Here is a 14624-nt window from a genome sequence, read left to right as displayed (position 1 = left end):
TTTATTGGGCCGGAATTATGTTTTTTTGTACAGCGTACAAATCACAACATTTTTTGATGAAATTTAACACGTCCTTGCAGAATACTCCCTCCGTTCCAAAATATAATGCGTCCACGCTTCCTGAGATTCAACTTTAACCATAAATTTAACCAACGAGAGCAAAAAATATATAATTGAAAAATTCTTTTGAATACAAATTCATTGGTATAATTTCGCTCCCACCGCAGTCGATCTTGTTGGTTAAATTTATGGTCAAAATTAAAGCGCGGGAACCGAAGACACACTATATTTTGGAACGGAGGGAGTACATATATGTTTCCATGGATTTTTTTCATATTTTTGGGAAACTTTTAAATATGCTTTTTGATATTTTCAAAATACCAAGCTCACTGGAACTCAGCCTCCAAAAATCCACGCTCATTTAAACCCGTCCTAGTCATATTCGAAACTTCAAAAGGGTGCTAATGGCGAGACCTGGGCTTCTTTCGTCGGGAAAAAAAATCCCCGCACTTAGCACTGGACGGACAGGGCCCGGCCCAATACCTCTTCATACAAACCCATAGCGAGCAGTCAGTCCGAAACCCTACGGCGGCGAGCGCACCTCCCTCCGGCGATCCCCTTCCACCGTCAATTTGATCCCTGAATGATCCTCTTACCCTTTCATATCCAAAAGATTTACTCATGTCGGAATAGGACCGTGGTAAGGAAGCAAGTTTTGATGGTTCCACACATGCTAGTTATTGCCCTCTTTTCTTTTCTTGAAAATCGTTTGTGAATGTCAAAATTTCCAATCTAAACTTTGGAGTTTAAAGTTTTCTGCGTGGTCTTCAGATTGTTGTTTAGCCTTTTCTATGTCCTACAGTTTCAATGATTCAAAATTTAAATGTACTTTTCAATGTTAATACCAGGCACAAATCTCCCTGTTTCAGACAACAAGACAACGGCTCTGGACAGTTCTACACCATTGGGGAAAAACGAGGCTACAGTCATTATTCATCATGGAGATTATTATGATAAAGGTGAAGAAGGTGCTACCTCAGATAATATGGATCCTTCCCGCTCTTTTCTGGTTCTCAGAAAAAAAAATCGTTTTCGAGGTATGGTAACTGCCAATTTTATTATCTTCCTCTCAACTTCAGTTAACTTCCTTTTAGTACTATCTCTTACAGTCAAAACATGTTTTCTTTTGGAAAACTACACACTTGTTAGTAATTTTTGTCCTTACACTGATTTGAAGTAATAGTTTAGAAGATCTTTAATGGTGAAACTCACTAAAAGAATCAATAGGAATATTAACCATCACATAACATGTGTCGTGGTCCTGTCAAAAGACAGTCTAATTTTCCTGTTTCACTATCCAAGAAGGAAAAGAGTGATAGAACAATTTATTTTGGGTGCTGATAGATGGTTTAGCCCATGCCAATTTGGTTGTGGGGAACTGGGGATCGTACAACTGCAAAAGAGACGAAATTATTCACCTGTTTACGTCAATATGATGCCATGGCATATCAAAATTAGTTTAATGTAAACATCGAAATTACCCTTATGAAAAATAGTTTTTGAATAAACATGTTTATAATACCCTGGAAGATCACCTAACAGAGCTGGTAAAACAGTCATCTGACAGACTTTGCTTAGGCTGGTCGTAATGGCAAGTATCATAGACTAGTATCATGCATATGATACTAGTGTATGATACTACATCCGTAGTGCATAGTATCATATGTTAGTATCATAGATGATTTCATTTATTGCCATGCATGACACATAATAGCATAACATTTAATATGATACAGTATCATGATATGATACTCAACCCTCTCTTTCTTCATTTAATTATATGTCACCTCATCAAATTTGCCTAGTTGGCATGCATGATACTACCTATGATGGCAAATTTGACCTGTGAACGAAATCAAATCACAGAATGAACTGCCCGTGAAACTATTTCACGCGGCTGACCTTTTTGTGTGACGCCCAACACGAAGGCGCCACACTACACCGTGCAACGCCTTATAGATAGGCGCTACACGTCTGGCCAGCGTTGCACCCCAGACTGCCTAAAAATTGCTAAGTCATTGTGCAGAGCCCGAGAGCTAGGCGCCGCACTGTATAGCGTGGCGCCTAGCTCTCAGGCGCTGCACTAGTGGTTGCACTATAAAATGAAGCAACCACTAGTGCAACGCCTAGAAGCTAGGTGCTACACTGTATAGTGTGACGCCTAGCTCTCAGGCGTTGCACACTGACTTAGTAATTTTCGGATCACACGGGTGCGACCAGCCTTATGCTACTCACGCACAGGGTTCCATGGAAAACCTGCCTCATTATGAGGAGATACAACTTCGCTTAATTAACATACTGGCCAGCAATTATTTATTTGATGCCATTTAAAACATGCTTCCAACGCATAAATACTATAGGATACAATAAAATTAGTTGCAAAAAATCAAACTCTGCAGTGTGGAATTTCTTGGTTGCATTAACCGCCTTTTTCACCGTGGGCCAGATAAGATACATGCTTCACGAACCGAATATAGGTATTGATTATCTTGAACAGACATGATTGAGTTTGCATTGAGAAAGCTCTGAATTATGTGACTTTCAACGCTTATAGCACCTTCCAACACCTTGATCACCATTGACATGGAAGGCCTATGGCTGCTATCATTCTGCAAACACCACATTGCAAGCTTCATCATTTGGATCACTTCCTCCTGGCGTGAGACAATATCATCACTATTATTATCGACGATTAGATCAATCCACTGATTGTTTTGAGCCTTTTCTCGTAATAAATAAATAATATGAACATCCTCCTCTGGCCGAGAACGGTCAATGCATTTTCTTCCACTTATTATTTCCAAGATAACAACACCAAAGCTGTACACATCGACTTTTTCAGTGATCTGCGATGTTAACCATTCAGGTGCCAGATACCCAGGTGTTCCCGTCATTACCTTGCTTTGATCCCTGTCTATTAACTTGGATAGTCCAAAATCAGCCACTTTGGCATTGAAGTTCCCGTCTAAGAGAATATTTTGTGGTTTGATGTCCAAATGAGCAATTTCTCGTCTACACCCTTCATGAAGATAGCATAGGCCCTTTGCAATATCTAGAATAATCTTGCATCGGGTGGACCAATCAAAACGGGTATTACTACGGCGGTTATAGATCCACCTATCAAGCGACCCTCTTGACATATATTCATATTCCAGAAGCCTCTGAGATTTCTCTGCACAAAAGCCAATAAGCTTGATAAGATTGATGTGTTCAATGCTGCCAATAGTTTCAACCTTTGCCAAGAATTCTTTCTTTCCTTGCCTAGCACCTTCCAAACATTTTACTGCAACTCTCTCTCCATCGAGTTTCCTTTCAAAAATAGAACCAAATCCACCTCCCCCGAGTTTTTTACTGAACCCTTCAGTACATTCTCTCAACTTCTCAAAAGAAAACCTCGTTGGCATTCCTGATAATAATTGATTGAATTCAGAGTCTTCATCGTTCTCTTTATACTTCCTCCTCCTTTGCGGATAAAGAATGGCAACAATAATAAGTAATATAAGAATACTTGTTGTTGGAAGTGTAATTGCTAAAATGACCTTCCTTTTGTTTAGAGTGAGATCAGAACTGGAATCGGAGGAGCTATACTGCACCTTGAGATAAGCAGTGGAGTTGTAATGAGCAGCTTTAGGTTGTATCGACTGCAATGAGAAAACCTTTGTTACCCAGAAACGTTCACCATTGGAATCGTTCTGGCCATACCTGAACATAACAGCCCTGCAGGAACAGTTCTTCAAGCAGGTTTGAAGTAGTTCAAATTAGTATTACTCTCATGAGAACAGCTGCACTGCCCATTTGTGCATATCCCGTAGTCCCTGCACACTGTTGGGTAAGCACAATCACCCGAGATCCTGTACTCCCTCTTCCCAAAGCATGATAATTGCTCATCACAATGACGAGAGATTTCCATTACATCAGACGTAGTCCACTGATTTTCATTATCAGACCATTGATGCAGCCTTAGGCACCCATCATACTCTAATCTCATATACTGGCTGAACTGGGATGATGGCAGCTTGAGATAATCAACAATACCGAAGTAGATAACGGTACTCTGTGTTGACGAGTCATGATAAGGTTTTTTTGGTGCGTCTAAAATGATTCTAAGCTCGCCATTCTGGAATGTAACATTTGTTGGATCACTTACAGTCTTACTACTTTTCACTGGTGGATATGAGAAGTAAAGTTGTGGTGGTGTGGATTTGACATAACCGTATAATCCATCTCGGAGTACAGTAATATAAAACTGATTCTTAGTCGATTTTGTAGCTGTGAGCCTCATACCTTCCATAAGTGATTGCCCAGGGACCAATGAATCAGTTGGATGGTCGAATGACTGCCACACAATGGCATTCTTCTGATCAAACATCACCAGGTTGCCGTGCTTCATGATCTCCATGCCATCCACGGATTTGCCAGAAGTGCCACTTGACCAAACCGTCCTCCCATCGGCATCACGGAGTACCAGGTCGCCATGCCTAGTAAGCTCAATGGTGGCGTTCTCCCTGACAGGAGTATCCCTGTTGGTTGACCAGACAACATGTGGCCCTGACGGGATAATCCGAAATCCAGTGTTATTGCCATAGATCCCGACACTGGTTATAATGAAGACGGAAAAGATGAAGACGTCAAAGGGGGAGGTGCAGAAGAACCCTGCGCCAAAAGACCACCCTTGAAAGCGCCCAGCAACCATTGTTGAATGGAGGACGGTGGGGCGTACTGTTGTACCGTCCCCGTAGTTGGAGAATGCGTCTGACAGAGAGACGCTGTTATTGATCCACCTTGTTGAGAGGGAGGCGTTTATATTGATCCCTATTGTTGCACCCACATAGTCGTCAGAGGCGAAGCCCTGCACGACCAACAACAATGCTACAGCTGCAAGCACGACCAAGAAGACATTGGCAGAGCCCATGGTGCCTGCACGAAAAAGAATGTTGTAAGAAGAAACTCGCATTTTTGACAAGAAACGGGAGGCAGATTAAGGAGAAACTATCGAACCTGCAGATCGGAGCCAAAGGAGCAAATGAATGTGCTCGCCGAAAAGGTAGCCTCGCCCCAACGAGAGGTGCCTATAGACTCAAAGTCTCGGTCTTCCTTCGTCTCCGGTTCATTGGATCCAGCATCTCACTCCGAGCCTCTCAGCATGGTTCCTCCTTTTCAGCTCTCCATACGTACATGGACTGTCCAAACGCGTCCCAAAAGGTCACGGGTTGGCTGTTCAAAGTCATTGCCATGAGAAATTGCTTGTCCTATGCCTGTTAGAATCATACTGCCAAGAAAATTGAAAAAAGAATCATACTGTCAAGAAAAGCAGGTGTTGATGGCAAGAGTAAATTGCACAAAACCACCACTTTGAAGACTAGGTTTGCGAAAAACACTACAATACATTTTTTTTTAGAAAACACCAAGTCTACGGTAATCTTTTTGCAAAAAATACTGATCGGCGGCTTTGCCTCAGTTAAGTGTGTTTATGGCAGACGGGGCCCGCCAATCAGGCTTACGTGGCACAAATTTATCACACCGTTACATTAAATCGATTGCTAGACATGGGACCCGCTTGTCAGTGTCATAGTCCTCTCTTCAACATTTTACAAACCAGCCCCTACAATTTCACAGGGACACCCTTCAATCAAAAACATAAAAGCAATCAGCTCCATGGATTTGGCCTGCGCAAGCACACGAGCAGAGCAGTAGTACGACGCGCCGATGGGTCTCGTCGCCGGCGAGGAGGCGCACCATCGGGGTCTGGGGGAAGGAGCCTGCATCGCAGCAAGCCGTGGAGGCTTGGTGTGGCGGCTGGAGAGCAGCCACCTTGAGCTCCTCGGGCGGCCGACTGCAGCGGGACGCAGAGATGGTCGTCGGCGGGCGGCGTGGCCACGCCGGCGAGGCGGGAACGGTTGGAGCTCCGGGGTCAGGCGGTCGGTTGCCTCGTCGCAGTCGCGGCACACCGTGCGTCGGAGGGAGCCGTGCGACGGAACGCCGGCCCGCGTTGGGGTCGGAGTGAGTTGCAGCGGGGGCAGGGCGCGACCGGTGACGAGGGATGCGCAGGTGAAGCCGAGCAGCGCGGCCGCTGTCCTGGTGCGATATTCCTGCCCGAGTTGGAGCTGCTGCTGCGGTCGCCGGCCGGTGGCGTACACAGGTTGGGCGGCGGCGGCGCGATGCGTCTCTGGCACCAAGACCTCGCACGGGGTCGTGAGGATAACAAGAGTAGGAGCCAGATTTTCTTATTTTTTTTCTTTGGATGACAGGTGGACCCCCATAGGTCCCCACATGAGGATAACGTTATCAAACGTCGCCGTTATATTTGAGAGCTTAAGTGGTGCCACGTCAGCCTGACTGGCAGGCCCCGTCTGTCATAAACGCACTTAACTGAGCCCGATCCGCCGATCAGTGTTTTTTGTAAAAGGATTACCGTAGACGTGGTGTTTTTTACAAAAAAAATGTATTATAGTGTTTTTCGTAAACCTAGCCTTCAAAGTGATGGTTTTGTGCAATTTACTCTGATGATAAGGGAGGTATTTTCAAAATAAGCATAGTTAAATAAGAAGCTTTACAATTAAGTCTCTCATGGCATCCTCCTTGCTAACCGTCGATCCTGGGGGCGTGCATGTTGCTTGGTTGTTTATGCCGGCTGATAAGACATTTATTAGATTGCGAGTTGTTTGTTGATTTCGTGAGTTTGTGTACTGAATATGCCAGTTGGCGACCAGCGTCTGAAGGACTTGGACAGGAGGCTATCTACTTTTTTGCTTTTCTTTTGAGCATGATGATATCTACTTTTTCTTCAACTTATAAGGCTATGATTCTTCGTAGCCATTTGTAAGTAAAATGCACTTGTACTTTTTTTTGAGCAATTGTTGTGGTGTCGTAGGTTGTCATTTCTGGTTGCTTGGGTGATTGAGTCGTCGACTTGTCTGGTGTGCGGTCTTGAGGCCGGCGTGGATGTTGGAGTGACGACTTTGGATCTGGTTATAGTGTCGGTTTTGTTTATTCGGGTGGTGCAGCCGGTGGCTCGCGTGGTCCGCAGCCTTGGGGCAGGTGTGTATGTTGATGATGTATTGGTTTTCTGCCAGCTTTACTTACTAACTGGCTAATTCTTATTCTTTTTAATGAAATGGAAAGGCAGAGCTTCTGTCGGTTGCTCGAGAAAAATGTAGTACCACTATGGTAAGGGTGCAATATGTATAATCACTATAGGAAGCCCATATGCATCTCGGCAAATGCTTTGCCGAGTGCTGCACTTGGCGACGGCAGCTCGGGGTAACCCATGTCGGCAAAGGGACGTACGCCGAGATCCTTTTCAGTCAAGGTCTGAGGATGAATCATTCTATGTTTTACAATTTATATGGTATCAGTGTTGTACTTTATTTTTTGAGTTAGACTATAAATTGCTGTTATGTGATTGTTGGCCTTGCGTGCCACTCATGTGATCGTTTTAGTGCTCGCCTTTTCAGCATGGCAACTTTTGTCGAAGTTATGTTTGCTTAATTTGGAGAACCACAGATTAAGTACCATTGGTGTTGATCTTATGAACATGATGGATATTCTGATCATGCAACGTGTGTGTGGAACTACTTGCTCAGTGTGAGGGCATTTTCAGCAGGAACTCAGCGTATTATATCCTTGTTTCATGTAATAAAATTGCAAAAAAAAAGGAAAATAAAGTGAAAATTGACATGTGTGGACAACTTGATGTACTAATAAACATGCACCTTAATTCCACATGAAACAATGATATGATACGATGAGTTTACTTGCGTTGGCCGGGGGTATCAGATTTTTTGTCATTTCAATTTCTCTTGGGTTTTTGATAAAGCTAACTTTTTAAGGTTTTTTTTAGAAAAAAGTGAAACTGATTTTTATGGGAGCATTCCCAGTCCGGAAGGCCGCCGAAGCTCTTATCCACGACCACGAGGAACCCGGCCCAGCCCAGCAATAGCCTCTCTTCCTTAACCTAACGAGCAGCGATGGTCCAATTATGGTCGCCGCTTTTCCACTCCGAGTCACTCCCAGAGCTGGCAACTAGCGGCGAATCCCCATTCTCCGGCGAGCGGCGGCGCGGGCCTCCGCTGCTTCCTGCAGCATCCAGATCCCCGTCCCGCTGCCCCACCTCCGCAGCCTCGCTACTGCTTGCCTCCTCGCCGACCACGCTCGTCGACGAACGGAAGCAACCACTACGCGGTGAGCTCCCGTTCCTCTCCCCCTCCCGCTCCTCCGGGTTAATGCCGCGTGTTGGTGCTAAGTGTTGTTTCTGATCCGAGCTCGTGCAGATGCAGCCTGGATCTCACCTCCGTCCGTTCCGCCATGCTGGATTCCCCTCCCCCTAGCTGGTGACTTGGTGAGCCATACTGTAAACTGACGTATTTCCCTCACCCTGTCGTATTTGTCTGCGAAATGAAGTCGTGGTTCGGAGCATATGATCTCATGTCTGATGAGCTGTTGGTCAGTCGCACTTCGGATGGATACTGTGATATTATTGATACTGTTATACTAGGAATTCTATTATTACATATAACTAGTAGATATGTAGCAGTACCCTGTGTCAGCCAAATGGTGAATCCCTGTCATACCACTCAGCATAGACCATAAGCCCATACTAAAATCTGGTTCACAGTTTTCCTCATTTACAAATTATGGTGTAAACCGCAAAAGCATTGTTAGAAGGGCCTCAACAAAAAAATTACTCATTGTTTTTAGTGTGAAAGTTGGATATTAGTATTTCAGTTCAAATGACATTGATGATTCTACATCCATATTTCCAGCATGGAGTCAATGTTTACCATTTATCAAGTTCTGATCTCAGCTTCAATCCATTAATTTGCTCAGCTCCCGTTACTCGTTAAATTATGCGTATCACTACGTCTTGCACTTCTGCATAAACAGTAAGTTTCTCAGTTTATATCATCTCTTTTCTTCTCTTTTGATGTAGATATAAGTTCATCTGCTAGGTAAGCTCAAAGGAGATATGGAACCTCGGCAGTGGATGACCACAATCGTACTAACTGATGATTTGGTGGTGGAGATCTTGTCTCGGCTGCCACTGAAGTCTTTTTGCCGTTTCAAATGTGTCTCCACGTCTTGGCTTGCCTTCTCATCTGATCTGCACTACCGCCAGAAGCTCCCAAGAACTCCCGTCGGTCTCTTGTACCAAAAAAGAGAGCATGGCACTGCCATCCATCTTGCGGGACTTCCCTCAAGTGACAGGGATATTGACTCAACACTTAGCTTTATGCAATGTTATGAGCGTCCCTTGGAGCTTAAGCATTGCAGCAACGGCCTACTTCTTTGTTATCATGGTGGTATGCCCTCGAAAGGAATTTCCGACGCCATCGTGTGCAATCCAGCAACTCAAGAGTGGATGTCACTTCCAGATACTGAACCTGGACCAGCCGTCTGTTATGCCAGTTACAAGTTGTGTTTTGATCCATTGTGGTCTCAATACTTTTATGTCTTCAAATTTGAGTCAAGTCCAAGTGGTGGATTTGACACTGAAGTTACGGTATTCTTCTCTGAGTATTCGACCTGGTCTAATTGTCTGTGGGAAACCTCAGATATATTTTTTGGTGATTCACTCTTTGTAAATGGGGTGTTGTATGTGGAGCACTTATGGAGGCATTACCTTCTGGCACTCGATGCACCTGATACATGCACACAGCAGCTCAATCATAGGACCATTCAGTTGCCAGGGTTTCCATATGGACCAGAGAGGTTTTATTGCTTTGATGGGCGTCTTTGGCAGTCATCTGGGGTCTTATGCTATGCACAACAAGAATTGGATGGTTGCATGATCCGAATTTGGAGTTTGGAAGGATATGATAGGTGGGTGGTGAAGCATCGTCTAAATATGAACAATGTATTTGGGAGGGACATAATGCTCCGTACTAACAATGAAGGATTATGGTACTTTGATTATGAAATCCTGGCATTTGACCTGGAGAGAGAGCTAGTTATCCTTGCTGACACAATTGCTGATAATAAGATCATCTCATATAGCATCAGTACTGGAAAAGTCTGCCAGATTCTAAACATTCCAAGCTTCGTTAACCTATATCGAAGTCTACTCTATGTGCCATACTATGGCAAGTTTCCAGCTTGTGTGCTTCAAGCAGCTCAAGACAAATGTTAGAATATTTACCCTATGAATGATGTAATCTCTAGGTATCTTTTGTGCGCTAGCTGTGCCAAACAGCTGTTATGTATGTACTGAATTGTTGGCTTCATTATGTGTTGTGTTCTTCTTCTTCTAATTGGCACTTCTCATTTCTCTTGATAAAAGGATGTGTGAGGCAGTGTGAGCTTTCTATACAATGGCTGGGAGAACTCTTGTAATCTTGCCAGGTTTCGGTCTCTAGGCATAGCAGCAGCCAGCTCTCATATGTTAGGTTGATTTACCAGAGGAGCTAATGTTTCAGCCATCGCGAAGTCCAGTAGGATCTCCCTCGTCGAGACAGTGCGGAGATTCGAGCAGCTAGCGTGCTTTGCCGACGAGTTCTTCAGGTACATACAGTTTGGAGGCCATCCAAGGAGTTTGGTCATGGTATCCTCCTTCAAAGTTCCTACGGAGCCCCTGCTTGCAGGCAAGGATGCCCTCCTCTTGCTTCATCCATTCGCTGGTGACCACAGCTTCTTGAGCATACTGACATTCCACTGATCCATCGTCTATGTCAACGTGGAGCATCTCCACGCTATGTACATGTACCAACAATTCCACCAACAAAGGAAGTGCAGCTGATTCTAAAAAAAAAGGAAGTGCCGCCACCAACGGCAAAGCCGCAGCTGCCGTTGCCGATCAGTGGAGTTGATGACATGCAGTTCATCTTGCCTCTCAAACTAACCAATCTCACCAGACACAGTTGCAGATAACACCCTGCCACACATATTGGTGTGTGGTATTCCCACACAATAAATGCTCATTGAGAAGAATGACCTCCAATTCTCAAACCTAAAATCCCCCCCCCCCCCCCCCCCCCGCCCCCTCTGTTTTTTTGAATCTATGTCGGGTCTGAACATTAATCCTTTTAAATATGAGGTCATTCTTTTGGGTTGTACCCTGAATGTGTGCGAGACTGTTAAGATCATCTACGGCTGGGCTCCCCAAACGCCCCCCTATATGCCCGCTGAGTGACCGGTCGTAAAATCATGACCCAGACGACGTCCTGAAACCGGCCCTATACGTCCGGTCTGACCGGTACCCCTCATATCCAGCCCATATCCGGGGCGGATATGAGAACAAGACCTACCATAAATTCCACCAAATCCCCCCTCCCCTCCCTGTCCTTGTCGGACGAGCCATTTTCCTCACCTCTCTTCTCCCTTGTCTGTCCCGGCCCTCCCCTAGCTCCACTATCGTCCCGACCCTTCAGCGCCGCCATCACTGGCAAAATATCTCCTCCCCAGTCATCTCACCACATCGGCTTCCGTCAACGGCCAGGACGCCACCGTGGTACGTCCGGCTATTCTCGGACTGTACCTTGCTCTCTGTGTGTTCTAAAAATTGCCAACCGGTTCTTTTGTGATTCTTTTGTAGGAAAATGATGGATTCTGATGGTTCATTGGATGAGGAGTATGGAAACGCGGAGCTTGATGAAGTAATGCAAAAGGATACCTTAGATTCGTCGGAGTCGAACGAAGATGTTGTGATGATGATGATCATGAGCATCCAAGAGGAAATGGCAGGGAAATGAGACACATTTTGAACTTCAAGGATTAGATCAAAGGGAGAAGAGTTTTGAACCAGGATCGCCTGAGTAGGAATCACACCGTAGGCGCCGTGTACTAGCGAAGCCGGAAGCACATGATTATTACGATAAACACGTTGTACGAAGAACACACGCATCGACCTATGACCCCCCTCAAGATGTATATGAAAATTTAACGAGGCGGAGGCGAGCAAGAATTGTGCCTGCATGCACCGTAATATTATTGAAACTTGTTTTTTAGTTGAAAGCTATCATTTGATAGTTTTTGGAAGCCCCCATCCATAATTACCCCATAAAACTCCATCTCCCAGAAATATAATCGGAAAAGAAAGTGAAAAGGGGGATTTTTGGTAGCTGTAGTCTAATTTTGTTGTGACGCATGCCAATTTTTGGCTATAGTTTTGGCGTCTATTTTTTACCCGTGTCACGTGTGGAAGGGAAAAGCGAAAAACCTAGATAGTACGAAGGGCAAACTGAAAAAGTTAAGAAACCCAAACTGGAAGGGAAACCGAGAACAAATCGCTTCGGTGGGCCGTTCCGCAAGGACACATGTGATGACCTCGAGCTAAATCAAGCGAAAATCTAGCAATACTATTTTTTAGGTGAATCTAGCAATATTAGTTTCTTTTCTGAGGATAAGGCCATCAGGACTAGCTTTATTAAAACTTAAATAGGGTTACATCGTTTGCGAGCACACTGATAACAAAATCAGGCGGCCTGTCTAACCAAATAAAATAAATTTTATTACAAAATTTTATGGTTCGCTAGCACATGAGCCGCTTTATTAGCTGTTTGAAAACAATGTTTAAACATGAACTTTCCAATCATCGACACTGTATCCACACACTCCACAAATATTGCCAAGGCTGTATCCCACAATTGTGTCCGTCAGGTGAAGAAATCAATTACTTGTGAAGAATCTGATTCTACTTCAAGACGATTAAAACTGAGGGGAACAAATTCCAACCCTAGTTTGTACTATTGGGCTTTTTTTTGCGGGGAACTAGTGGACTTGACAAATACTCGAACTTGAATGAGGTTGTACTATTGTGCAGTTTCCCTGATTTTTCTTTTCAGTGGTCAAGCAACTTTATTTAGCTAGGAATAAGTTTACGGATACAAATGATGTCTGGTAAATCAGAAAGCCAAACATGGCTGCCAAAAGCTAAAGTAGTTGATGCTTTACATAATTTATATGAGCTTCAAGATTCAACTCCCGCTTCTCATGGATGAAATCCACCGAAGCAAAATCAAGCATTCTTCCCTTGATATCTTGCATAGTTGCTGCTGAAGCCTGAAGGTCCTCTATTGTGCAGTTTCGCCGATAGGCCGTCGAATGTCTAGAAAAAAACAATCGAATATGAGGGTCTTGGCCCAGCCCAACAAGAGGCTTTTATCCTAGTGAGAAGCCTCAGCCCAAATACGATCGTTGCTTTTCCCACTGTGTAGTCTCTCCCAAGTAGCGGCGAATCCCCATTCTCCAGGGAGCGGCGGCGAGACCCTTCTCGGGCACTACCGCTGCTTCCGGCAACGTCCATCTGTATCACCAGCTTGCCGCCTGGCCGATCACGCTCGCCCACGACCGCCGATTACGCGGTGAGCTATCGTGCATTTTCCTCTCCTCGGTGCTTATGCCGAATGTTATCCTCATGTCATGTGTCGTTTCTGATATGAGCTCATGCAGATGGAACCTGACTCTCACCACGGCTGACGGCCCGTTCCCCACCCTGGATTCCCCTCACCCAAGTTGGTGAGTCCGCATTTCCCCTCGATTTCGTGCCATGAAAGCAAGTCGCGGTTTGGAACATATACCTGATCTGATGTCTGATGAGTTCGTTTCCGTTGGTCAGTTGCAGCTCGGATGGATACGATGATTTCTTGTTTTGCTGCCCTTGCTTATCTCACGAGTTAGCACATATATTTGCCCTTGCACCATGACTAGATTTTTTTTGTTGGTCCCTGAGATTATAGATCCTGAAGGTACATTACGTTCCCTTTTTACCAGATAACTTTTTGTTTCACGGCGCATTAAGCAACACGTGCAGTATGTTTTCATTGTTGCTGGCCTGTTATGAAATGGATGGCGAAGCAATCGTTGGAAAAAACTTAGTAATTTTATTGTTTGCACAATTGCACATAACTATGAATCCCCGTGACCCACTCACACGCAGCGTATGCCATAAGCCCGTACGAAAATATGCTTCAAAACTTTCCTCAATCCTCATTTACAAATTCGGGTGAAAACTGCAAAAGCTATCGTTAGAAGGGGACCATCAATAAAAATTTAGTCATGGTTTTTAGTGTGATATAATTGGACAGTATTTCAGTTCAAATGGCATCCACAATCATGCATCCATATTTCGAGCATGGAGTCAATGTTTACCAATTATCAAGTGCTGTTCTCAGCTACAATCCAGTAATTTGCTCATTCTGGTTAATCGTTAAATTATGGGTATCACTACTTCTTGTAGTTCTGCATAAACACTAAGCTTCTCAGTTTTATATCATTTATTTTCTTCTCTTTTTATGTAGATATACATTCATCAGCTAAATAACCTTAAAGGAGTGTTGTCAACAACAACAAAAACTCAAAGGAGATAACCTTGTTAGGGGATGACCACAACCGTACTACCTGATGACCTGGTGGTGGAGATCCTGTCTCGGCTGCCGCTGAAGTCCTTTTGCCATTTCAGATGTGTCTCCAAATCTTGGCTTGCCTTCTCATCTGATCCACACTACCGCTGGAAGCTCCCAAGAACTCCTATCGGTCTCCTCTACCAAAAAGGTGAGCATGGCACTCCCATCCTTCTGGCGGGACTTCCCTCAAATGATAGGGATATTAATACAACACTTAGCTTTGTGTCG

At 44.4% G+C, this 14624-nt stretch overlaps 1 protein-coding gene and 1 pseudogene across 4 annotated transcripts; one reads left to right on the top strand and one right to left on the bottom strand.

Moving 5' to 3' along the window:
* Positions 1–2386: 2386 nt before the first annotated feature.
* LOC125507499 lies at positions 2387–7329 on the bottom strand (annotated as a pseudogene).
* Positions 7330–8020: 691 nt separating this feature from the next.
* Positions 8021–10302, top strand: LOC125506207 (F-box protein At1g47340-like). Of its 4 annotated transcripts, none has more exons than XM_048671070.1 (3): positions 8021–8241; positions 8337–8398; positions 9009–10302. In XM_048671070.1, the coding sequence occupies exon 3, from the start codon at positions 9026–9028 to the stop codon at positions 10184–10186; it is 1161 nt and encodes a 386-aa protein (XP_048527027.1). In that variant the 5' UTR covers positions 8021–8241; positions 8337–8398; positions 9009–9025; the 3' UTR covers positions 10187–10302. The 4 variants fall into 4 exon arrangements, with proteins under 4 accessions (XP_048527027.1, XP_048527026.1, XP_048527025.1 ...); XM_048671069.1 differs by having other exon boundaries at positions 8990–10302; XM_048671068.1 differs by having other exon boundaries at positions 8331–8398.
* The last annotated feature ends 4322 nt before the right edge of the window (positions 10303–14624 follow it).

This window comes from Triticum urartu, chromosome 5, assembly GCF_003073215.2.
Source record: "Triticum urartu cultivar G1812 chromosome 5, Tu2.1, whole genome shotgun sequence".
In the NCBI taxonomy this organism is placed as follows: Eukaryota; Viridiplantae; Streptophyta; class Magnoliopsida; order Poales; family Poaceae; genus Triticum; species Triticum urartu.
Note: the sequence above shows the minus strand (reverse complement) of the source record. Positions and strands in the feature narration are given on the sequence as shown.

What these genes read in the sequence shown, in the direction of transcription:
- LOC125506207 (XM_048671070.1), top strand. Translation starts at nt 9,026, where the DNA reads ATGGAACCTCGGCAGTGGATGACCACAATCGTACTAACTGATGATTTG.